This window comes from Vicugna pacos, chromosome 4 (genome assembly GCF_048564905.1).
Source record: "Vicugna pacos chromosome 4, VicPac4, whole genome shotgun sequence".
Classification (NCBI taxonomy): domain Eukaryota; kingdom Metazoa; phylum Chordata; class Mammalia; order Artiodactyla; family Camelidae; genus Vicugna; species Vicugna pacos.
In genome coordinates this window covers 77,569,588-77,593,310 of record NC_132990.1, presented here as the reverse complement: position 1 = coordinate 77,593,310, position 23,723 = coordinate 77,569,588, and the positions used below count along the sequence as shown (strand labels likewise).

Below are 23,723 nucleotides of genomic sequence, written 5' to 3'. Positions count from 1 at the left end.
GGCGGGGTTGGCCCAGACAGTGTCCGGCATCTCTCCAGGGAGGCCTGGCCCCCTCGGTCCAGCTGGGCCCCCCGGGAGGGAGTGCTGGGGACCGAGCATCACTGTGGGCCTTGCATGGACCGAGCTGGGTGGTTCCAGGTGGCCTCTGAGGCTCTCGAGCCAGACTGCAGGGCTTCAAGCGCGTCCCAGCGTCTCCCAGCCAGATTCCAGGACTCCTCACGCGCTGCTATGCCCGGCCCCTGTTCAGCATGGTGCTTGCTAGTCCTTGTCCCGACCACCCCCAAGCCTGGTTCACAGACCTCTGGGGTCCAGAGAAGCCAAGTATCTTGTCTGGCGTCACTGACGAGCAGGAAAGGCTGACCCCAACCATGATTTGTCTCCTTGTTAAGCCTGTGTGTCCTTCTCCGGCTCTTGTGACCTGGGGACTGGGAGCGTATGGGGGTGTATAGACCCCAAGTACAGAAGAAGGGCTGCCGTGCAGCCTTCCAGGTCAAGGACTTCCGGCCAGACCCCTCTGTGGCAATGGGGGCAGTGCCAGGAGCCCTCCCACTGTTGGTCGCCTAGGCCGTGGGGGTGGTGCCCACCCCTCAGGCCTGTCCTCCTGTCCCCTCCAGACCCATGCCACAACGGGGGCTCCTGCACAGACGGCATCAACACAGCCTTCTGCGACTGCCTGCCTGGCTTCCGGGGTGCCTTCTGCGAGGAGGATGTCAACGAGTGCGCCAGCAACCCCTGCCGCAACGGTGCCAACTGCACTGACTGTGTGGACAGCTACACCTGCACCTGCCCCGCTGGCTTCAGCGGGATCCACTGCGAGAACAACACGCCTGACTGCACAGAGAGGTGCGTGGGGCTGCGGCCATCAGCACAGGTGCCACGCAGGGCGGTCCTGCTCCAAGGGAGGGCCGGGGGCAGGTGGGATGCACAGCGTACAGCAACCGGTGCCCCAGAGCAGGTTTCCGCCCAGTCTAGTTGAGTTAGATGTTGTTTGTTGTGTTGCCATGTTCCTCCTGGAAGGGCCATTGTCCACTGACCAGTGTGACTTGGAAGCAGTGACCCTGGTAGTTTATCCTGAGGAACTGGACCAAGGACCTTGTAGCCCATCTTGTTTCCCTTTTTGCCTTGGCTGCCAGGAAGCTCAGTATGAATGTCATTCTTGCCTCTTTTTACATAATTATCTTCTACGTTGTCTATGTAGTTCTGTTTTCTCTCTCATTTTTTATCTTAACCACTCTTTACCTTAATGTGTTATAAAGCCCCTCTCAAAGTGAATTATAAAGAAGGCCGAGGAGAGGGTATGACATGATATGAGAGAGCCTGAGGTCCCTGGCCCTGCATTGGGGACCTCCTGGGACTCCTGTTGGCCTCCCGAGGTCAGCCAGGCTGCTCCTGGCCTGTCCTGGCACTCAGGCCCCCTGGCCATGCTGCATCAAGAGGAAGAGGCCAGCACAGAGGCACCTGCTTGGGCACCCTGCTCACCTCCCCACCGCTGCCTACCCTCCTCCAGCTCCTGCTTCAACGGCGGTACCTGCGTGGACGGCATCAACTCCTTCACCTGCCTGTGTCCACCTGGCTTCACGGGCAGCTACTGCCAGCACGACGTCAACGAGTGTGACTCTCGGCCCTGCCTGCACGGTGGCACCTGCCAGGACAGCTATGGCACCTACAAGTGCACCTGCCCGCAGGGCTACACGGGCCTCAACTGCCAGGTGAGGGGGGCCGTGCGGCCGGGCCTGCCCACATCGGCTCCAGCTGCCCTCCCAGCCCCGGGTCACGGGAGAGTGCACCAGGCTCAGGGGGCGGGGATGGCCTCAGTCCGGTGGCTCCTGGGGATTTGGGCTGCCAGCCTGGTGCCCAGCCCTGGGCCCTGCTGCCAAGAAGTGGTGAACAGGGGCCTTCCAGGTCAGGCAGCAAAGCTTTATGGAGAACAAGGACTAGGTGACCCAGGGGAAGACAGCTAAAAGCTGGTGTTTTTATGGAAGGTATGTAAAAAAGTACTGGAGGTTTACCTTCGTTGAAGGTTTTCACATAAGATGCTGGTAACGGAAGAGTTCCAACAAAGTTGTTTACTTCTGAAGAAAAACTTTTCCTTGAAGGAAAGGCAGCTGGTGGTCCGGATTCACTGAGGGCCCAGAGCAAGAGAGAGATCTCCGCTCCACCCCAGGCTGCTCCCTAGCAGGGGGGGCCCAGGGGCCTCAGTTTCCATTTTCGTGGGACGGGGTCACGAGCCACCCTGGGCGGAGGTCTTCTGCCAGGTGGGCGGCCCTGTGGGAGCTGGCCTGGGTGGGGCTGCCGGAGTGAGGCTGAGCGCTGCCTTCCCCAGAACCTCGTGCGCTGGTGTGACTCCTCGCCCTGCAAGAACGGCGGCAAGTGCTGGCAGACCAACACCCTGTACCGCTGCGAGTGCCACAGCGGCTGGACCGGCCTCTACTGCGATGTGCCCAGCGTCTCCTGCGAGGTGGCTGCATGGCAGCAAGGTAGCTGGCTGCGTCCCGCCCTGGCCCAGGCTTCGCGGTGCCCCCAGTACGGGAGCCCCGGCCTCACACTCCCCGCCGCGTGCCCTGCAGGCATCAACGTCACCCACCTGTGCCGGAACGGGGGGCTCTGCATGAATGCGGGCAACACACACCACTGCCACTGCCAGGCTGGCTACACGGGCAGCTACTGCGAGGACCAGGTGGACGAGTGCTCGCCCAGCCCCTGCCAGAATGGGGCCACCTGCACCGACTACCCTGGCGGCTACTCCTGCGAGGTGGGGACCTGGCCTTCACGAGGGTGTGCGTGTCTGGGTGGGGGGAGGGGTGTCACCGAGGGCCAGGCCCTGGGCTGAGAGCCAGTGCAGCGGGGAAAGGCAAGCCCGATAGCTGTGTATCCCTTTCAGTCCCACTAAGGGAGGGCTGGGGCAGTCAGGAAAGGCTGCCTGGAGGAGGAGTCCTGCGGGGGCATCTGGAAGAGAAAGAATATGCTGAGAATTGGGACAGGGTTTCCTCTCCCCCAGATCTGCCATGGGGCCCTCCTCTATCCTAGGGGACAGGGCCTAACCCCCAACTTAGGCTGTGAACCACAGCCTACTGGGGCCTTTCCTGGGGTCTCCATCTGGGTCCACCAGGTGTGAGGAACCCACGGCTTTGCTAAACAAGAGGGCAGCTCACGTGGCCCTATCAGCCTGCACAGGGGGTGGGGGGGCTGCACCCTAGCTGCCCACTGACCACAGGCCCTGCCCCTGGCGGTCCCCTGCAGTGCGTGGCTGGCTACCATGGGGTGAACTGCTCCGAGGAGATCAATGAGTGCCTGTCCCAGCCGTGCCAGAACGGGGGTACCTGCATCGACCTCACCAACACCTACAAGTGCTCCTGCCCCCGAGGCACACAGGGTAGGCGCTGCCACACCCCAGGGCCAGGCGCCGGGGAACTCGGGCGGGCACAGGGCTGACCAGGAAGGGGCTGAGAGAGGGAGCCTGCCGGATTAGCTGCCAGCATCCTTCTGGGCATCTGTGGTCCCAGTCCTGACCCCTGACCGAGGGGGCACGCTTGGGAGGAGTGGGGCTGGTGAGCAGCCAGCACAGGGTCTGATGGTACCGGGCCCCTGCAGGCGTGCACTGCGAGATCAACGTGGATGACTGCAGCCCCCCCGTCGACCCCATCTCCCGGGGCCCCAAGTGCTTTAACAACGGCACCTGCGTGGACCAGGTGGGCGGCTACAGCTGCACCTGCCCGCCCGGCTTCGTGGGTGAGCGCTGCGAGGGCGATGTCAACGAGTGTCTGTCCAACCCCTGCGACACCCGCGGCACCCAGAACTGCGTGCAGCGCATCAACGACTTCCACTGCGAGTGCCGTGCCGGCCACACCGGTGAGTGCCCTGGCCGGGGCCGGGGGTGGGAGCCGGGGGTGGAGGGTCAGCCCCTCACGCGCGCTCTCATCCCCAGGGCGCCGCTGCGAGTCGGTCATCAATGGCTGCAAGGACAGGCCCTGCAGGAACGGGGGCACCTGTGCCGTGGCCTCCAACACTGCCCGTGGGTTCGTCTGCAAGTGCCCCGCGGTAGGTGCTACCAGGGCAGGCGGTGGGGAAGGCCCTGCGCGGCCGAGGGCTCCCTGGTCTGAAGGTGACAGGAGAATGTTCTCGCTCAGTGCATCTTGGGGTGGAGGGCCCTGAGCCTGGGCTCGTCCCCCTGCCAGAGGGCAGAGGCTGGCTTGAGTGTCTGACTCCATCCTCCTCGTTCTCTTCTAGATCATGTGTTTTGTGTCAATAAACTACGTTCATAGCAGCTTCAGGGTTATAGAAAAGCGGTGCAGGAGAGTCCCCACGCACCCTTCCCACCACACCCAGGTTCTCCCGTTACTAGCGTCTTGTGGTTGGATGGTACACTGTTACAGTCCCAGCGCTGATACATCGTTAAGTCCGTTCCTGGCGTCCGGCCTCCTGTGGGCTCTGGTGTAGGCCCGGTGTCACACTTCCACCAGAGCAGCGCCACGTGGAGGTTTTAGTGCCTAAAATGTACCCCTTGCTGTGCCTCTGCTCCTTCCCTTCCTCCCTCCCGGCCCATGGCAACCCCTGAGTGTTTTTTGTTGAAAGGCTTTCTTTCAAGGATTCGTGCTCCCAGGGAAAGACTGCCGGCCCTTCTGGGTGGGCGGATGCGTGGCTCGGCCAGGCCTGGGTGCGTCACAGCCCACCCTGACGCCCCCTGCCCGCGGCCTTTCCCCCGGCAGGGCTTCGAAGGTGCCACGTGTGAGAATGACGCTGGCAGCTGCGGGAACCTGCGATGCCTGAACGGCGGCACCTGCATCTCAGGCCCGCGCAGCCCCACCTGCCTGTGCCTGGGCCCCTTCACCGGCCCCGAGTGCCAGTTCCCGGCCAGCAGCCCCTGCATGGGCGGCAACCCCTGCTACAACCAGGGCAGCTGCGAGCCCACGCCCGAGAGCCCCTTCTATCGCTGCCTGTGCCCCGCCAAGTTCAATGGGCTCCTGTGCCACATCCTGGACTACAGCTTCGGGGGCGGCGTGGGCCTCGACATCGCCCCGCCGCAGGTCGAGGAGGCCTGCGAGCTCCCCGGGTGCCGCGAGGAGGCCGGCAACAAGGTGTGCAGCCTCCAGTGCAACAACCACGCCTGCGGCTGGGACGGCGGCGACTGCTCACTGAACTTCAACGACCCCTGGCAGAACTGCTCGCAGTCGCTGCAGTGCTGGAAGTACTTCAGCAACGGCCACTGTGACAAGCAGTGCAACTCGGCCGGCTGCCTCTTCGACGGCTTCGACTGCCAGCGTGCGGAAGGCCAGTGCAAGTAAGGCCAGCAGGGATGGCTGCTCCTCACGGCACGGGAGGAGGGAGCCACCACTCACCACTCACGGGGCGGGGAGAGGGGGTTGAGAGAGTGGGCAGAGGCGGAGGGAGGACCCTGAGCGCCCGTGCAGAATGGCGTGCGGCCAGAGGCTGGCCAAGGGTCTCCCGGTGGACAGGGCAGGCACAATTCCCTGGATGTGGCCCGGGGCGGGCAGCAGGATGGAGGTGGGCAGGTTGTGGCTCCGGGGCTCCAGGCGCAGAAGGAGTCCTGAGCACGCCCTGTGCCCACAGCCCCCTGTACGACCAGTACTGCAAGGACCACTTCAGCGACGGGCACTGCGACCAGGGCTGCAACAGCGCCGAGTGCGAGTGGGACGGGCTGGACTGCGCGGAGCACGTGCCCGAGCGGCTGGCAGCCGGCACGCTGGTGCTGGTGGTGCTCATGCCGCCCGAGCAGCTGCGCAACCACTCCCTGCACTTCCTGCGCGAGCTCAGCCGCCTGCTGCACACGAACGTGGTCTTCAAGCGCGACGCCAGCGGGCAGCAGATGATCTTCCCCTACTACGGCCGCGAGGAGGAGCTGCACAAGCACCCCATCAAGCGCTCTGTGGATGGCGGGGCTGTGCCCGGCACTCTGCTCGGCCACATGAAGGCCACGCTGCTCCCAGGGGGCGGGGGCGGGCGCCGGCGCAGGGAGCTGGATCCCATGGACATCCGAGGGTGAGTGAGCTCCAGCGCGTCTCCCCGCCCAGCCCCGGCGAAGGCCTCCCCGACCCTCAGGGCTGCCCCCGAAGGAGGAGGTACGCTCTCCACTCGATGGTGAAGGAGACCGAGGTTCCGAAAGGACCCAGGACTTGCGGGACCTGTGATGGGCAAGGGGCAGAGACAGCATTCCCACCGAGGGCTCTTGATTCCACAGCCCTTGCCCTGGGGCCTGGGATCATCTCTTGGGGGAGGATCGGGCCTTGAGATCTCTGTCTTTCTGAGATGAGGAAGAGGGATGTTCAAGGGACCCACAGGGCCAGGGAGGGAGAGCACTTTGAGGGGTGTCCATGATGAGCACCTGAGTGGGCCCAGCTAGTGCTGGTGCTGGACGCGGTGGGCAGCAGGGGCCCTGTCCACCTCCTGGGTTGTTTCCTGTCTAGACCCAGCTCCCTGCCACCCCTCGGGTTCTGGGAGCATCTCTCCCCCAACTCACTGGGGTGATGCCATGGGGGCAGGACCGGTCCTCCAAGGCAGCTCGCTGGGCGGGCGCAGGGAGGAGGCTGGGTTCTGAGCCCCCTGACCTGGCCGCGTCCCCCAGATCCATCGTCTACCTGGAGATCGACAACCGGCAGTGTGTCCAGTCATCCTCGCAGTGCTTCCAGAGCGCCACGGACGTGGCTGCCTTCCTGGGCGCGCTCGCCTCACTGGGCAGCCTCAACATCCCCTACAAGATCGAGGCAGTGCAGAGTGAGTAGCCCGCCCCGCTCGCCCAGCCACACGCCCTCGGGCGCTGTTTGCTTGTGTTTGGAGAAATCCGCCTGGGAGGGGCTGAGTCTCCCAGTGACCCCCACCCCAAGATGCTCTGTGTGCTGTTTGCCACCCACGGGCGCGTGTCATGCCATCCAGAGTTTGGGAAGCGCGTTTCTGGCATTTTCTGCCTGGCATGCTCCCCCTACCCACAGTGACAGCTGTCTGCAAGGCTGGCCCAGGGGAACCCGCCGGGAAGTGGGGGCCTTTTCCCTCCCCACCCCTTCTCCTGATTTTTCTTTGTTGGGTATTATTTCAAATTCATTACAGCTTTTTTTTTAAAAAAAAAAAAAAAGGAGAGAGGGAGAAGAATTGATCGGTGTCATGTGAAGTGTTGAAGTTTGTATCTCGAAAATCCCCCTAAATCCTTTGTCTTAACAGCTCAATGCGAGTGCAGTGATTTGAAGTCGACTAATCCTCCTCCCCTTAAAGGAGAAAAAAGTGAAAGCCGGCTCCAGATAGCCCGCTGGTGCAGGAGAGAATTTAGCGATAGTTTGCAATTCTGATTAATCGCGTAGAAAATGACCTTATTTTGGGGGGCGGGATGGAGGAGAGCGGGCGAGGAGGCACTGGCCGTGGAGCCAGCGTGCTGCCCCCCGGCCGCCAGCCTGCCTTGTAGCGCTGCCTGAAGTCCGGGCGCCTGCCCGCGGCCCCTGTGCCCGCAGGTGAGACGGTGGAGCCGCCCCCGCCCCCGCCGCTGCACTTCATGTACGTGGCCGTGGTCGCCTTCGTGCTGCTCTTCTTCGTGGGCTGTGGGGTGCTGCTGTCCCGGAAGCGCCGGCGGCAGCATGGCCAGCTCTGGTTCCCCGAGGGCTTCAAGGTGTCGGAGGCCAGCAAGAAGAAGCGGCGGGAGCCCCTCGGCGAGGACTCCGTGGGCCTCAAGTTAGTGGACGCTGTGGGCTTGCGGGAGGTGGGCTGCCCTGCAGACCCCGTTCTCCCCAACAGGCTGCCTGAGCCGCGGTCTCGGGGGCTTTCTGGGGAGCCCTGCTCAGTCCCGCTTCCCTGACCCTCCGCCCCCAGGCCGCTGAAGAACGCCTCGGACGGCGCCCTCACGGATGACAACCAGAATGAGTGGGGCGACGAGGACCTGGAGACCAAGAAGTTCCGGGTGCGTCAGGGGGCCCCAGCGCTTCCCCGGGCCCCGCCTACCCTGCCTGGGCCCGGCACGATATGCTTCTCTGCTTGACCCCCTTCCTTAGTTCGAGGAGCCGGTGGTTCTTCCCGACCTGGACGACCAGACAGACCACCGGCAGTGGACCCAGCAGCACCTGGATGCAGCCGACCTGCGCGTATCCGCCATGGCCCCCACGCCACCCCAGGGCGAGGCTGATGCCGACTGCATGGACGTCAACGTCCGCGGGCCAGGTAGGTGCGGCCGGACCCCTACTCTGCCCCCAGGGGCTCCCCGCCGGGTCAGTCTCCTCAGGCAGCCTGCGCTTCCCTGACCTCATGATCCACCTGTCTCCCGCCCCTGAGCGCTCGCAGTCGGTACCTGGAAGCTTAGCCAGGAGGGGCAGCGTGCTCCGAGGTCTCAGCGGGATGGGAAGTCCCAGGAGTCTCGCTGCCTGTTCACTGGCTCCCTCCTCGGGGTGACTGTCCAAGCTCACTCTGCCCTCCAAGTTGATTTCTTCTCCCAAAACACTCCTTTTAAGACACTCAAACTGTTGGTTTTTTAACCACCCATCTCTCACTTCGTCTTTCGCCTGGACGCGTTGTTGGTGAAGATCTTGAACAGGTCAGAAAGCAGAGCCTCGAGGTCCCTGTTGCCCACCTGCAGGCTGGCCACTGGACTTGACTGGGAAGCTTGGATTGATTCCGTTGGCCCCAGGCAGCATGGCCTTGTATGCAGGGCCACCATGGGCCACATGTCCACAGGGCTGCCCACCAACCGAGGGCCGTTGTCACTGCCCAGAGCAGCTGCTGAGGGCTGGCCTTTCTGACCAAGCCCTCGCCCTTGTCCCGGCCTCCCTGCAGATGGCTTCACACCCCTCATGATCGCCTCCTGCAGTGGAGGGGGCCTGGAGACAGGCAACAGCGAAGAGGAGGAGGACGCACCGGCGGTCATCTCCGACTTCATCTACCAGGGTGCAAGCCTGCACAACCAGACGGACCGCACCGGTGAGACCGCCCTGCACCTGGCTGCCCGCTACTCGCGCTCCGACGCGGCCAAGCGCCTGCTAGAGGCGAGCGCTGATGCCAACATCCAGGACAACATGGGACGCACCCCACTGCACGCAGCTGTGTCTGCTGACGCCCAGGGCGTCTTTCAGGTGGGCAGCCCGCCCACCTCCCCTCCTCCTGAGCAGGGGCAGCTGGTGTCCTTCCTCTGCACTTGGAAGGAGGCACGAGGCCAGGAAGGGCATTAAACCCCACGCGTCTTCCTCACAGGGAAGCCAGGCAGTCCAGCAGGAGGCCAGGGGGACCTGCAGGGGGCAGGGCCTCCCCGCCTCACCCAAGACAGGACCCCGATGTCCCTCTGCGTCTGCCCCTCACGGCCTTGTTCCCCACTCTGCTTTGGCCGCAGGCATTGCCTCTGGCATTGGGGCAAAGGGATGTAGGCTGCTACTTGCAGCCTGCAAACCTGGGGCTCTGGCCTTGCCGAGGATCCCAAGACAAGGGGGAATTAGGGACTTAGATGCCTGGGTCTCTGGGGACTGTCCTTGGCAGAGGCTCCTTTTGAAAGCTGCCAGCCAGTCCCCCTGCCACAAACCCCCAGGCTCTGGGCAGCGCTGCTCTGCACAGACGGGCAGGTAAATGGGGCACAAATGGGGGAGTTTTATAGGGATTTATTAATTCTTAACATGTCCTTCTATGAAAATAAGAAATTTTTTGTTCTTTTTAAATGGACGTGCTGGGGATTGAACCTAGGACCTCATGCATGCAAAACACGTGCTCTACCACTGAGCTACACCCACCTGACTGCCCCCTATTCCTGGGGAAATAAGAAACTGAGAACAGTCTAACAAGCTCCTGGAGGCAGGCTCTGGCCATGGTGGCACTGATGGCCTTCCTGACACAAGGGTACCTAAGTTCCCACGGGTGCTTTGCAGGAGTTAAGTCCAGTCCTGCACTCAGCTTGGCCCCCAGTGGAGTTCTTCCCTCCCTGTGCACCCACTCCCCACTGTCCAGCCTTGCTGGGGCCATTCAGACCTCCGGACGGGCTGCTTCCAAGTCCAGGATTGGTTCCCAAGAACATGTTCCCGGCGGGGGCCTCAGGCTCACATCTGCTAAGGCTGAGACCTTCCCTGTCATCTAGATCCTCATCCGGAACCGAGCCACCGACCTGGATGCCCGCATGCACGATGGCACGACTCCGCTCATCCTGGCCGCCCGCCTGGCTGTCGAGGGCATGCTGGAGGACCTCATCAACTCCCATGCCGACGTCAACGCTGTGGACGACCTGGGTGAGCCGGCTGGGCCCTGGCCACGGGGTGGGGTGTGGGCGCCCACGGCCACCTGCTCTTCCCAACCCCCTCTGCGTCCCCAACACAGGCAAGTCCGCCCTGCACTGGGCCGCCGCCGTGAACAACGTGGAGGCTGCGGTTGTGCTCCTGAAGAACGGGGCCAACAAAGACATGCAGAACAACAAGGTGGGTGGGGGGCACTGTCTGGTGAGTCACTTCCCCTAGCGCCCTTCCTGATCGTGGGACGCCCCCAGGCTGGTGACTTCAGCTCCAGGAGAACCTCTGGGCACTCAGACGCAGGCCCCTCAGCGGGGTGCCTTGTGTCGTGGGCTCTCTCCCTTCATTTCGTATCTGCAGGTCCCCTCCCAAGCGCGGGGCGTGGGTCCCAGCAGTGGATGGGTGGCTGCAGCTGTCCTGTCTGTGTCTCTGTGACCTGGACCTCATCCTCTGTTCTTGGCTGTCACCAGGCAGGGCGGGGGGTGACCCAGATGGTGCAAATTGAGCTGAGGCTGGTGGGGGTGGGGGGCTCTGCGTTCTGAGGGCCTCAGTTGGAAATGCAAGGGCCGCCTTGCTGCACATGGACTAGCCTCTTGTCTTGCTCAGCATCGCCATGATCTGTCCCTGAGGCTAAGGAAGCTCTTCCCAACCCCAGTCTGACCCCGCATCTCCTGAACCTACCTTGGATTCCTCTGTGTGCCAAGCCCCACCCCACACTTCACTGGCCTATGGCTGCATTTCAAATGGGTCTCCCTCTCACCTGGGTGAGGGAACACTGAGTGCCCAGTGGGGCTGAGGCATGATCCCACCTCCTCCTGGGGAGGCTGAGCCTCAGAGACGGAGGGTCTGGCCAAAGGGACTGCCATGGTATGGCAGCAGCCGTGGCCACGGCCTTGTGTGTACCAGGCAGACACCATCGGGTCTCACCCTCCGCACAGCAGCCTGGCAGGGATACGAGGCATGTCTGCTATGCAGATGAGGAAACTGAGACCCAGGGGGGGAGCTAAGATGTCAGTGTCCCTCAGGGACCATCCAGTGCCCATAGATGCTCAGATCCCCACGTCCCTGAAATTGCGGCCATACTTGCATCTGCGCCATCTTGGAGGGAGGGAAGAGGGGCCACGGCTTAACTTTCCAGTGGAGTCTGCGACCCTACAGGGCAAAGCCTTACTGATTAAGAATATAGGATCCCACAGACCACCTCTGGGTGGGTCTTAAAAGATGTAGTTAAGGTGTTTAAGGCTTTTTTTTTAAGACTTAACAGTCCAGGTAGAACACTGGAGAGGGTCCACAGCAGGGAGGTGGGGATCAAACTGCTGGTTCCTCTAGTGACAGGGCATTGATGGACCACTGGTCAGGGGACTCCAGGGACGGGGTGAGGAAGGGGTGCTCAGGCACCTGCAGCTGGTGGCTGGGCGTGGTGTCCACAGGCGAGGAGGAGTAGCTGTGCTGCGAGGGCAGCGTCAGGAACTGGGCAGTGGTCATGGGTGGGGTGACCATGATGAGGGTGACCCGCTCACCTGCTCCCTGTCCATTCCCCCAGGAGGAGACGCCATTGTTCCTGGCCGCGCGGGAGGGCAGCTACGAGACCGCCAAGGTGTTGCTAGACCATTTCGCCAACCGGGACATCACAGACCACATGGACCGCCTGCCTCGCGACATCGCACAGGAGCGCATGCACCACGACATCGTGCGGCTGCTGGATGAGTACAGCCTGGTGCGCAGTCCCCAGCTGCACGGCACCGCCCTGGGTGGCGCGCCCACCCTGTCTCCCCCACTCTGCTCACCCAACGGCTACCTGGGCAACCTGAAGCCGACAGCGCAGGGCAAGAAGGCCCGCAAGCCCAGCACCAAGGGCCTGGCCTGCGGCGGCAAGGAGGCCAAGGACCTCAAGGCGCGGAGGAAGAAGTCCCAGGACGGCAAGGGCTGCCTGCTGGACAGCTCGAGCGTGCTGTCGCCCGTGGACTCCCTGGAGTCGCCCCACGGCTACCTGTCAGACGTGGCTTCCCCACCCCTCCTGCCCTCCCCTTTCCAGCAGTCTCCATCCATGCCCCTCAACCACCTGCCTGGCATGCCTGACACCCACCTGGGCGTCAGCCACCTGAGTGTGGCAGCCAAGCCCGAGATGGCGGCACTGAGCGGGGGTGGCCGGCTGGCCTTCGAGGCGGGACCCCCACGCCTCTCCCACCTGCCTGTGGCCTCCAGCACCAGCACAGTCCTGGGCAGCGGTGGTGGCGGCGCAGCCGTGAATTTCACTGTGAGTGGGGCCACAGGCTTGAACGGCCAGTGCGAGTGGCTGTCACGGCTGCAGAATGGCCTGGTGCCAAACCAGTACAACCCATTGCGAGGGAGTGTGGCACCCGGCACCCTGAGCACACAGGCCCCCGCCCTCCAGCACGGCATGATGGGCCCGCTGCACAGCGGCCTGTCCGCCAGCGCCCTGTCCCAGATGATGGGCTACCAGGCCCTGCCCAACACGCGGCTGGCCACCCAGCCCCCCCTGGTGCAGACACAGCAGCAGAACCTACAGATGCCACAGCAGAGCCTGCAGCCTCAGCAGAGCCTGCCAGCGTCCAGCATCCAGCAGCCACAGAGCCTGCAGCCGCAGCCACCACAGCCACTCCTCGGCGTGAGCTCGGCTGCTGGCAGCCACTTGGGCCGGAGCTTCCTTGGTGGGGAGCTAAGCCAGGCAGATGTGCAGCCCCTAGGCCCCAGCAGCCTGGCGGTGCACACCGTCCTGCCACAGGATGGCCAGGTCCTGCCCACATCACTGCCGTCCGCGCTGGCCCCGCCCATGACCACTGCCCAGTTCCTCACGCCGCCCTCCCAGCACAGCTACTCCTCCTCGCCGGTGGACAACACACCCAGCCACCAGCTGCAGGTGCCTGAGCACCCCTTCCTCACCCCGTCCCCAGAGTCCCCTGACCAGTGGTCCAGCTCATCGCCACATTCCAACATCTCCGATTGGTCCGAGGGCATCTCCAGCCCGCCCACCAGCATGCAGTCCCAGGTCACCCACATTCCGGAGGCGTTCAAGTAAACAGCCGGCCGCCCAGAGGGACCCTGCTTCCTTTCCCAAGCCCTGCTGGGGCAATTGCGTGCGCTCCATGGATGCCGCGGCCGACCAAAGGAGGTTTTTTTCAAGAAACGTGTTTTTATACAAAATAAGAGAACAAGGATTTTTAATTTTTTTTTTAGTATTTATTTATGTACTTTTATTTTACACTGAAACACTGCCTTTTTATTTATATGTACTGTTTTGTATGGCAGCAGGTAGACTCTTATCTGCTCCAAGAAAATAAACTAGTTCTCAGTCGTGATTTTTCCTACTTAGGATACAGAATCCTAGGTATTTGTAAAATATAAACAAAGATTCATGATTTATAAATGCCATTTATTTATTGATTTCCTTTTTTTTTTAATCCAAAAAGAAATGAGGTTGAAGAAGGGAGGTTTGAACCAGTTTTCAAAAAGTTGCTGGGGTGCCTGGCCTGTTGTGATCTCCCCTGACGTGCCCCCCAACCCCCAAACCCGGACCCTCCCAGTCCCCCCGCTCCTCCCAGCACCACCTGCATTTTATGGGAAGATGCATCTAGAGACAACGAAGCAAAACTTTGACACCTTTGGCACGTGGGTTAATTTGCGTCTAAAATAGGAATGTAAGATGATGTGGTTTATGCGTTTTGGTGTTCCTTTAAGTGACTTTTAAAAACATGCTTTTAAAAATGTGGCCTTGGTGTATACCAATGGTACATTTCATGGTACCAATCATGAATCTTTGTTTTGGGTTCAGTATTATGTAGTTGTTCATTGAGCTTGTGAGTTCTTGTTCCTTCTGGAGGCTCCTCTGCCCGCCCCCTACCCTGCCCCTGCTGATTCTGAAGCATGCTGTAGAGTGAGAAGTTGGAGATGTGGCCGTGTGGTACCCACCTTTGGACACCGTGGTGGGGAGGCCCACTCTCTTCTGGGGAAAGACACTGCCTGGGCCGCCCCATTGGAGGCCTCACAACCTGAACTGCATCTTCCAGGTTCAGCAGAAGATGGACAGGCACTCCTGGGGCCCAGCCGCTAATGGGCCCTTTTATAGGACACTTGGAGAAACATGGCTGGGTCCAGCCTCCGTGCACAGAGCCCTCGTCCCCCAGCTCGGTGGGGTGCTTGGGGCGCTAGGAGCCTGCTTGTGGGCCACCCCTCCTGGTTTAGGGGGGTGTGTGCTGGAGGAGGAGCAGATTCTTGATACAGTATCAAGTATAAGCCTGTGGCGGAATAAACATCTGTAAATACATTTTTAAAGGGGATTTTGTTTAAGAAATCTGAATGAAAGCAAATCTATCGGGACATGCTAATAAGGAATGTCGGACGGAACCCAGTGCTCGAGACCTGTGTCTGCTGGACCCGTAGATCCTATGAGCAGACCCAGGGAAGGGTCTGCTGCCCCACCCCATCCCGCTCCGTCGGGCAGCACCACCTCCTCAGGGCACTTTCTCTGGCCTCGCCAGGGGCGTTTGCCATCCCTAGTGGGCATGACCAGACACTGCCTAAGATGTTGCTTCCTATTGTGTTTTATAAAATAGAGTGTAGTTTACATAAAAAGGAAACTTTTCAAAAACATTATCTACATGCAAGAGGGTAGGTGATGTAAATGATGTATTTTTTTTCATCTTTTTTGTTAACTGATTTGCAATAAAAATGGTCATCCAGGTTTTGCTAAACTTGGCTGAGGTGCTGGCTTGCTTCCTGAGAGAGGGAGGGCAGGCTGTTCTGCTGTGCAGTCACGCAGAGTCCCTGGCCCGTGAGTGCCGGGGTCACTGTCTCAGAGGCTGTACAGTGGCCCTGTCTGCCTGGGCCAGCCTCCATGCGGGGAGGCAGAGACGCAGCTGTGAGCAGGGCATGTACAGCCCTGTCTTGGGAGACTCAGCCACCCTGACACCAGGCTCCAGGCTTTCCCATCCATCAGTGCCTCAGAGGGTGGAGGCACCACATCCCCAGCCTGGGGGCCTTGGCAGGGAGGCTGCTGTAGGCAAGAGGGGCACAAGGAGGGCCTGGAGTAAGCCAGACCCTAGCATGCGAGCAAAGGGAGCCGCAGAAACATCTCAGCAGGGGCACCGTGGGGTTGACAGAGTAGGGGAGGTTCTGTGACCCCAGGGGGTGCTGGCTGAGCAACACCCTTCCCTGGGGAGTCCTGAGTAGGGCCATCAGGCACCCACATGGGCCTCCCCATCTCCCTCCTGCCTGGGCCTCTACCTCCACCTGGCCCCACCCCTTCTCTGCCTGACCACGCCCCTCCCACTGGCCCCACCCCCAGGCCAGTGGATTCAAACCAGGTCAACCAAGGGAGAATCTGATGACCTGCTTCTACTGCAAAGTGCCACCTGGACCTGGCCTATCCAAGCACAATTGTGAACCCAAGATTTCCTCACTAAGTTTGGATGCTTCATTCCTGGGACAAGTTCTGGAAAATGGAATATGGCAAATGTCTGAACTTTCACTTTCAGAGGGAGTGGACCCAGCCTGCATTCTGCCCGAAGAGCTCTCAGCACCCTGAAATCACACTCCTAGGTGTACACACAAAAGAAGCGAAACAGACCCAAACAAGTCCACGTACACATGTGCTCACAGCACCCAAGAGGTTGGAACAACCCAGACGCCCATCAGCTGACAAATGTGTGAACCAAATGTAGACCCACCCTCTGATGGTTAGTTTTAAGTGCCGAGTGGCTGGGCCCTTGAGCCAAGTGTGAGCGTGCCTCTGGATGAGATGAGCGGTGGAGCCTGTGGGTGAGTAAAGAAGACGCCCTCCCCCGTGTGGGCGGGCCCGTCCAGCCAGGTGGAGACCTGAACAGACCGAAAGGGTTGAGCAACAGGGCCGTCCTCCCGCCTGGCCGCTTGAGCTGGAGCGCCTAGCTCTTCCTGCCTTCAGATTTGGACTGAAGCCTTCTCTTCCTGGGTCTCAAGCTGCTGATCACAGACCTTGAGACTTAGCCTCTGTCATCATGTAAGCCAATTCCTTAGAGTGAGTCTCTCTACATATTTATACATCTTGTTGGCTCTATCTGGAGAACCCAGACCAAATACACATGTGATGGAATATTATTCAGCTATAAAAAGGAATGAAGCCCTGATACCTACTACAGCGTGGCCAAAACTCAAAAACATGCTAAGCGATAGAAGCCAGACACAAAAGGCCGCGTAACATGTGAGTGCATTTGTGTGAAATGCCCGAAGCAGGTAAACCCACAGAGACAGGAAGCAGATTAGTGGTTCCCAGGGTGGGGGCGGGGGGTGGCACAAAGTGACTGCCCAGTGGGTCAGGATGATTACTTTGGGGGATGAAATGTTTTGGAACTTGGTGGAGGTGACGGTTGCACACCATTTTTAACGCATTAAATGCCGCCGAATTGTTGGCTGTACAATGGTGAGTTTTATGTTCTATGAATTGTATCCCCATAAATTATTTTTTTGAAAAAAAGAACTCCCTGCAACCTGTCCTTCTCATCGTGGATGTACAGTCTGAGTCGGCCCGCTCTGCCACCCCACCCTCACAAGGACCGCCCGCCCAGCCACCATGCACCTCCCAGGGAGGACACAGCCCCTCCCTCGGACTAAGCTCAGCCAAGACACCCCTGACTTGGGGGTCTGTTATGGGCTGAATTGTATCCTCCCCAAATTCATAGGGTGAAGCCCCAGCTCCCAGAGCTAAGAATGCAGCTGTGTTTGCAGACAGGGTCTTTACAGAGGTGATTAAGTTAACATGAGATCCTAAGGTGGCTGTAATCCAGTGTGACTGGGGTCCTTATAAGAAGAGGTGATCAGGACACAGACACACAGAGGGACGATGTGAAGATGTGGGGAGAGGACGGCCAACTCCAAGCCCAGGAGACAGACCTCCCAGGACATCAGCCCCGCTGACACCCTGATCTCTGGCTTCCAGCCCCCAGAACTGTGAGAGACGAATTTCTGTTAAGCCACCCGGTCTGCGGCACTTCGTCATGGCAGCCCCAGCAGACTAACACAGCATCCCAGGTCACCCCTCTCAAGTGCCCAGTGCGTGTCCTAGGGGCCACATCCCCAGCAGCTGCAGCCAGCTGGCCCCGGTGTCTGCCATGGTTGCCTGGCCCTCCTGGGGGGGGGGCACATCCCAGGGGTCCGACTTGCACTTGTCAACACGCAAAACAAAGGAGGCCGACACGTGGCTGCCAGTCCACCCTCTTGACTGCTTGGGGGAGGGGGCACCTTCCTCCAGGACTTGAGGATGGTTTAAAGCAGCACCATCCAACAGAAATGGCATGCAAGCCACATGTACAATTGCAAATGTTTTAGTAGCCACAATTAAAAGTAAAAAGAACCAGGTGAAGGTTATTTTAATAATACCTCTTAGTTAACCCAATATATCCCAAATATTATCGCCTCAGCCTGTAATCGACATAAACAGTTAATGGGATACAGTTTAGATTCTGGCTTTGTGGGGGAGGGGAGCGGGGAGTATACTGTGACTTTGAAATCCAGTTGGGATGAGGAGGGTAATAGCTCAGGGGTAGACTGTGTGCTTAGCATGCATGAGGTCCTGGGTTCAATCTCCAGTACCTTCATTAACAAAATAAATAACATAAATAAACCTAATTACCTCTTCCCCCGAAAAAAAAATTTTTGAAAGAAGAGAAGGCTATGGCACACCTCTGTCCTGCCACAGCTCAGGTGCGTGATCACCATGTGTGGGTCAAGGCCATCACGTTGGATGCTCGGATTGAGATGATCAAAGTGTCCAACTTCTCAGCACTGCAGGGAAACCTAAGGTGTATCACTGGCATGGTGTGCTGCTCCACATTGTCCTGGACTGAGCCCCAGATGTGGCTCTGCACCCCTCTAGCCATAGCAGAGAGGGGACCGATGAGCCAGGAGGGACAGCATCAATGCCCAGATTAAACAGACTGGCAGGGCTACCCCCTGCCAGAAAGCCAGCAGAGTGTCGTGGGTGCTGGTGCTGCTCAGAGGGCCATCGCCAGCTGCCCGCTTTCTGAACATCGGCAGGCGAGGCTGTGCTTAGCAGGGAGCTGGCCTCCACTCTGGTGGGACTTTGTATCTCATCACGGGCCAATGACAAATTGTTCGTGGACCAGCCCCATCCAGAAACCATGGCCAGGAGCCCTGCTGGAGAGGGCAGAGCTGTCAGTGGACAGATGATGATGGAGAGCTTTGTATGGTCACTTCTCATGATGGGGTCCTGGGCATCACAGCCAAGGATTATTGTGTCAAAGTAATTCAACCAGAAACCTAAGTGATGTGGTCCAGCTTGATCCCATGGCCAATGGAGACCTGGAAGCACTGTGTCCCAAAGGGTGTTTGGTGGATTGTTGATGGGTTTGGGAAGCCCTAGGTCAGGGGATCCCTTTCTGGAGGACTCCTTAGACCTCTGAAACAATCGTGTGGACTGTCAGTCTCTAGGAGGGAACGCATGTGCACTGGTTTCCAAAGGAACTCACCGTTACCATGATTGAGGCGTGGCGTCAGTTGGGCACAGTGGGGAAACGCTACTCCAAGGAGTCGTGGAGTCTGCCTGCTGGGCTTCCTAACCATGTTCCTGTGTCTCCACCTGCCCCGTTGCAGCCGTTGCACCTTAGGCAGGTGACTCAGTGTTTCCGAGACTCAGTGTCTCAGGCATTAAGCAGGAGCTCTCTGAGCAAACCTCCTGGGCTTGTGGCGGGGATGGGACCTGCAAGATTGCTGACATGGAGCTCCTGGAACAGGGCACAGACTCAGAAATAGCACAGAGTTCTAAAATGTGTTCTTCACGCTGTCCCTGCAGACCCGTGCGCTCGCTCAAGCCAGGCAGCAGTCCCACTCAATAGATGCTGCCCCCAACCCCGTTCAGGACAGAGAAACCCAGGCTCAAGGAGGTGGTGGTCTGCACCGCAGAAGCATTGCTTATGCGTAACAACAGACCTGCCGTGTGAAGGGCCTGAGTTACATTTTATACTTTTTCACATGTGACCCATTCCTGAACCACGTGGTGCATGATGCGTTACCAATATTCGTTATCAATCTATAGTTCTCTAGAGATTCACAATAACTACTACAAATCTCCGTACACCTGAGAGATATTGCGGGTTTGGGTCCAGGCTCTGCAATAAAATGAGTATCACAGTAAAGGAAGTCAAAGTTTTTGGTTTCCCAGGGCATATAAAAGTTGTGTTTACACTAGACTGCAGTCCATTAAGTGTGCAATAATAGCATTAAGTCTAAAGAAACAACATATACACCTTAATTAAAAAATGGGAACAGTGGGGAGGGTATAGCTCAGTGGAAGGGCACATGCCCAGCATGCACGAGGTCCTGGGTTCAATCCCTGGTACCTCCGTTAAAAAAATAATTAAATCTAATTCCCCGCCCCCAAAAGCAATACAGTAACAGACAGTAACTAATAGCAGTAAATCAGGCCGTTTTCCTCTCTTGGACTGGCCCACTCCCAGCTCCCGGGAGTGTACTATATTTCACTACTATGTTTTCACTTCACTAATAAAAGTCCTGTTTATATCAAAAAAAAATTAGTAGTAACATCAAAGCTCACTGGTCACAGATCACCATGACAAACATAGTAATAATGAAAAGTTTGAAATATTGTGAGAATTACCACACCGCGACACAGAGACATGAAGTGAGGGCATACTGTTGGAAAAACAGCGCCCATAGACTTGCTCAATGCGGGGTTGCCAGAGCCCTTCGATTTGTAAAACACACAGTATCTGTGAAGGGCAAGAGAGCTGGCTCTGCCTGTACTGTAGTCTTTGTCACCCTGTTTCAGCATTTCTTCATTTAAAAAAACAAGCCTTAGAAAAGTGTGTGTGTAAGTTTATGTAGGTTACGTATCCTCCACTAATCATTTTCTCACCTGCAAATTAAAGAAAGAGAGGATGCTGACCTGAAGTGGCATTCTCCCTGGCCACACCTGGCTAAGGACTTACCCAGTTACCAGAGACCTAGTGGGTGCAGGATGAGTGCCAAATATGGATCCTTTATTAAGAAACGACACTTACCAGCCCCCACTGCTGTGAGGATTAAATCGCTGAGCATAGAGCTTGAAAAACGCACGTCCCCTTTAAGCACAATTCCTGGAGGATTCAGGGAGGACCTGCCGTGTTCAGCAGACCCCACCACCCTCAGGGAGGGCAGAGATGAACCCTCCCCAGAGAGAGCTGCAGGCTGGGGGTGCTGCGCAGGGCCAGAAACAGTTCTCTGGCTGCACTGGTGCCAGTCCTGAATGAGCCTCGGGGATTCCTTATGCCAGCACCTGGAAGCCCAGAGCCTCAGCCATCATGGGAGGAGGCGCCAGCCTGGCAATGGCTTAGCCTGCCTACTCGGAGGCGGCTCTCTGCCTCCCCCTGCTGGTCGTGCCCCACCAGTGTCCCCTTTGGCAAGCAGGTGGTCCCCTTGGGGATTTCCAGTGGGCCAGGTGAGGCGTCACTATTTACAGTTTATGTCTGCACCTCACCTAACACTCAGGGCCATCTCCTGCAACACGGCTGTTATCCCATTTTACAGATGAGGACGGTGGGGCTCAAAGAGGTAAATGACTGCCCCAAGTTCACCCACGTGAACCAGAACTCTGGGACTCTCCAGCCAAGGTTCCCATCACCCTCTGAGGGGCCATCTCCCCTTGGAGGGCTACGAGGGCCTGTCGAGCCTCTACTGTTCAGCTCTGCCAATCTTCAGACAGGGAAACTGGCACTCATGGAGGGACTTGCCAGGGTCACTTTGCCAGGAGTTAACGCTGCAGCCAGCCTGGTGCTCGGCAACCTGCAGATGCTGGTGTTCCTCCAAGTTCCACTCTAGGGCCTTCCTAATTCCCAGTCCACAGTCCTCCAAGGCCTCCAAGTCCACACCTGTAACTTAAGTCACCACCAATGCTCAGGACTCCTGCCCTCCCATCCTGTTTGCTCCCTTGGCTGACATGTGTGGAGCATCTGTGCTGTGCCAGGGGCTGCGGATGCAGCTGGCAGCGAGAGAGCCAGTCCTGCCCCCAGAGGTCATCCAGGGTCCGACTGTCCCCACCAGTCTGCCCCTAAACCCCTGGGGAACCCAAGGCCAGCTCCTGGGCTCCTGGCTCTGGGTGGTCTCCTGTCAGAGAGACAAGGGGAGGCTGAACTGATGTCATTCCTGGCTGAAAAGCCCCCAAACACTTCCCATGCTTTCAGAGACCAAGTCTACATGCCCTCAGGGAGCCTGCAGAGCCCCACGCAACGCACACCCACCAGCTCTCACGCCGTTTCCCGCTTTCTGGTTTCTGCTCCTTGCCACTACAGAAGCTTCTGTTTGCTTCAGCCACAAAGGCTCCTTTTTTTCCATCCTGCCTCTACCTGACCCCCAACAGGGAGGATTCTGCCTTGCCAGGTGCCCTCACAGTGCTCCCTGCCTGCACTGGGCACATTCACAGATGTCCAGTGTCCACACTCCCCCAGGGATAGCAGCCAGGCCTGTCTGTCCCATGGACAAAGCCTCAGCACCCTCCAACACCTGGTGTGCAGTAGGGCTCGGCAAACATCTGCGTTCAGTTTGGGGAAGGACGGCTCCCAGACTTTCCTGAGGCCCCCTGCAGCTAAGGAGCCACAAGGCAGGTTTTCCTGCGACTCCAGGTCTCTGTAGCCCCAGGTGGGTGTGGACTCAATGTCTCCCTGTGCTTTCTATTTCATCCCTGTGGCTTATCATCTTAGATGCTTACTACTTGGCTTAATGATTAATAAAAGAAAGTTCTCCAAACCTTGCTAGGCACCAGAAGTGTTTCCAGATGCTGCAGATGGGAGACAGTGCTGTCCTCGTGCTAACAGTGACACTGACGGTGGTGACATTTATCAGGCCTGGCTGGGGCTTGGCCTGGATGTGGATTTCCTCCCGAAACCAGCAGCCAACCTGGAGGCACAACAGGTGCCACCATACTCAGGGGCCCGACACACAGGTGCTACGGAACAAACTCTAATGTGCAGCTACCTGTGCCTGGGGACTGCTTTCTCCCAAAGGGGCAGACTCCCACCCCTCCTCTCCAGCCATGCAGTCCTCCTCAGCCCTGTTAGCTCCTCTGGAAGCCCTCCCCACCTGCTCTTTTCACCTCTGTGGCCCTAACATGCTTTTTGTCCAGACCACTCAGCCAGCCCCATCTCATGAAGGCTGTCCCTTCTTTCCAGGCCGAGCTAGGCAGGCCCGCCTCCCGCACCCTCAGCCTCAGCACCCAGGACTGAGGGTGTGTGTGTCGGGGGCTGAGTGCCTGGCACGGAGCAGGCTTGCCCTACAAACAGCCCCAAACCACATTTGGTGCCCCAGTGGGAGTGAGCGGCAGAGGCTCAAGGCCTTGGGCCACCTGCCTCCGCCTACACCAAGACTGCTGCCCCACCTCCCAGGGGCTACTCTGAGGACTGCCTGGCTGGTCGGTCATCAGAAGAGGGCCAGTTCCACCAACCAGGAGGCTACAAGCCCCAGGCTGGGGATGCTGAGTGGCCGGCCCCTGACCCCCTGTGACAATGTGCTCACCATCTAGACCAGCACTGTCCAGTGGAATTATAATGCCAGCCACATATAGAATTTTCAACTTCCTGGTAGCTATATTTTTTAAAGAAAACAGATGAAAACATATTTTATCATATATTTTAATTTATTTAACCCAATATATTCAAAATATTATCATTTCAATAGGTGGTAAAAGGCTACCAATGAGATCTTTTGCATTCTTGGCACTGAGGCACATCCTCTGCCCATCCAAGAGCCCATCCTGGTTCGGACCAGACACCTGGCAGGTGCTCAGTGGCAGCCTCCTTGGAAGGCATAGGCTAACAGGAGAGGCCAACTGTCACAATATGGAACACAATGTCACAACGAAAGGACAGCCAAGTTCTCTGGCACAGGCTCCGCCCATTGTCCGGGCAAGTGTGCAGCTCTGGGTCCTGTGAGCTCTGGGTAACGTGACTACAGCTTGGGTCACCGAGATTTGCATGAGGAGCTACAACTTTGTCCCCAGAAAAGAGTGGCTGATCCTAATCCACCTAGGGGGGCTTCAGGGAGGAGGTGACGTTTGTATCCAATCTCTAAGTATGAGCCAGGGGAGGGACTGAGAAAAAGGAGAGGAGTGGGCATCAGGCAAAAGGAAGCAAGCCTAATCAAGAAGAGAGACGGCCCTGGGGCAGCGCACCTCCAAGGCACAGCCCCCCATCCTCGCTTCCCCTGATAGTCCCAGTGCACGCCTGATGTCTTGTCCCAGCATGTGTATCAACAGCACACTCTTTTAGTCCTCAAGCTGTCTGGGTGCTCACCCTGCCTAAACCCTGGGATGACAAGGATAAGGAAGCTGACAAAGGGCACACAGCATCTAGGTAGCAGACTGGGCATTAAAGCAGACGGTCTTCGACTCAGAGCCTTGCCTCCATGGCATGATGACTCGGCTGTGGGCCCAAGAACCATCTCCTTAACATCAGGTTGCAGACCTGAGAACCTGAGAGGGTCTCCATGCAGGGGCTTAGCAGGAGGGAGGAGAGGGAAAGATGGCCCCAGGGT

General features: G+C 58.5%; 1 protein-coding gene across 1 annotated transcript in view; it reads left to right on the top strand.

Moving 5' to 3' along the window:
- The window catches only part of NOTCH1 (notch receptor 1), a 47,330-nt gene extending 32,428 nt beyond the window's left edge, over nt 1-14,902 (top strand). The window contains exons 18-34 of the mRNA XM_072960453.1: nt 615-843; nt 1,508-1,709; nt 2,324-2,477; nt 2,568-2,752; nt 3,241-3,373; nt 3,592-3,849; nt 3,926-4,038; nt 4,707-5,278; nt 5,569-5,997; nt 6,581-6,729; nt 7,455-7,671; nt 7,810-7,897; nt 7,989-8,154; nt 8,764-9,059; nt 10,046-10,193; nt 10,282-10,379; nt 11,734-14,902. Of these exons, the coding sequence (XP_072816554.1) occupies nt 615-843; nt 1,508-1,709; nt 2,324-2,477; nt 2,568-2,752; nt 3,241-3,373; nt 3,592-3,849; nt 3,926-4,038; nt 4,707-5,278; nt 5,569-5,997; nt 6,581-6,729; nt 7,455-7,671; nt 7,810-7,897; nt 7,989-8,154; nt 8,764-9,059; nt 10,046-10,193; nt 10,282-10,379; nt 11,734-13,230 (4,934 nt within the window). The 3' untranslated portion in view covers nt 13,231-14,902. The remainder of the gene's footprint in view (nt 1-614; nt 844-1,507; nt 1,710-2,323; nt 2,478-2,567; nt 2,753-3,240; nt 3,374-3,591; nt 3,850-3,925; nt 4,039-4,706; nt 5,279-5,568; nt 5,998-6,580; nt 6,730-7,454; nt 7,672-7,809; nt 7,898-7,988; nt 8,155-8,763; nt 9,060-10,045; nt 10,194-10,281; nt 10,380-11,733) is intronic.
- The last annotated feature ends 8,821 nt before the right edge of the window (nt 14,903-23,723 follow it).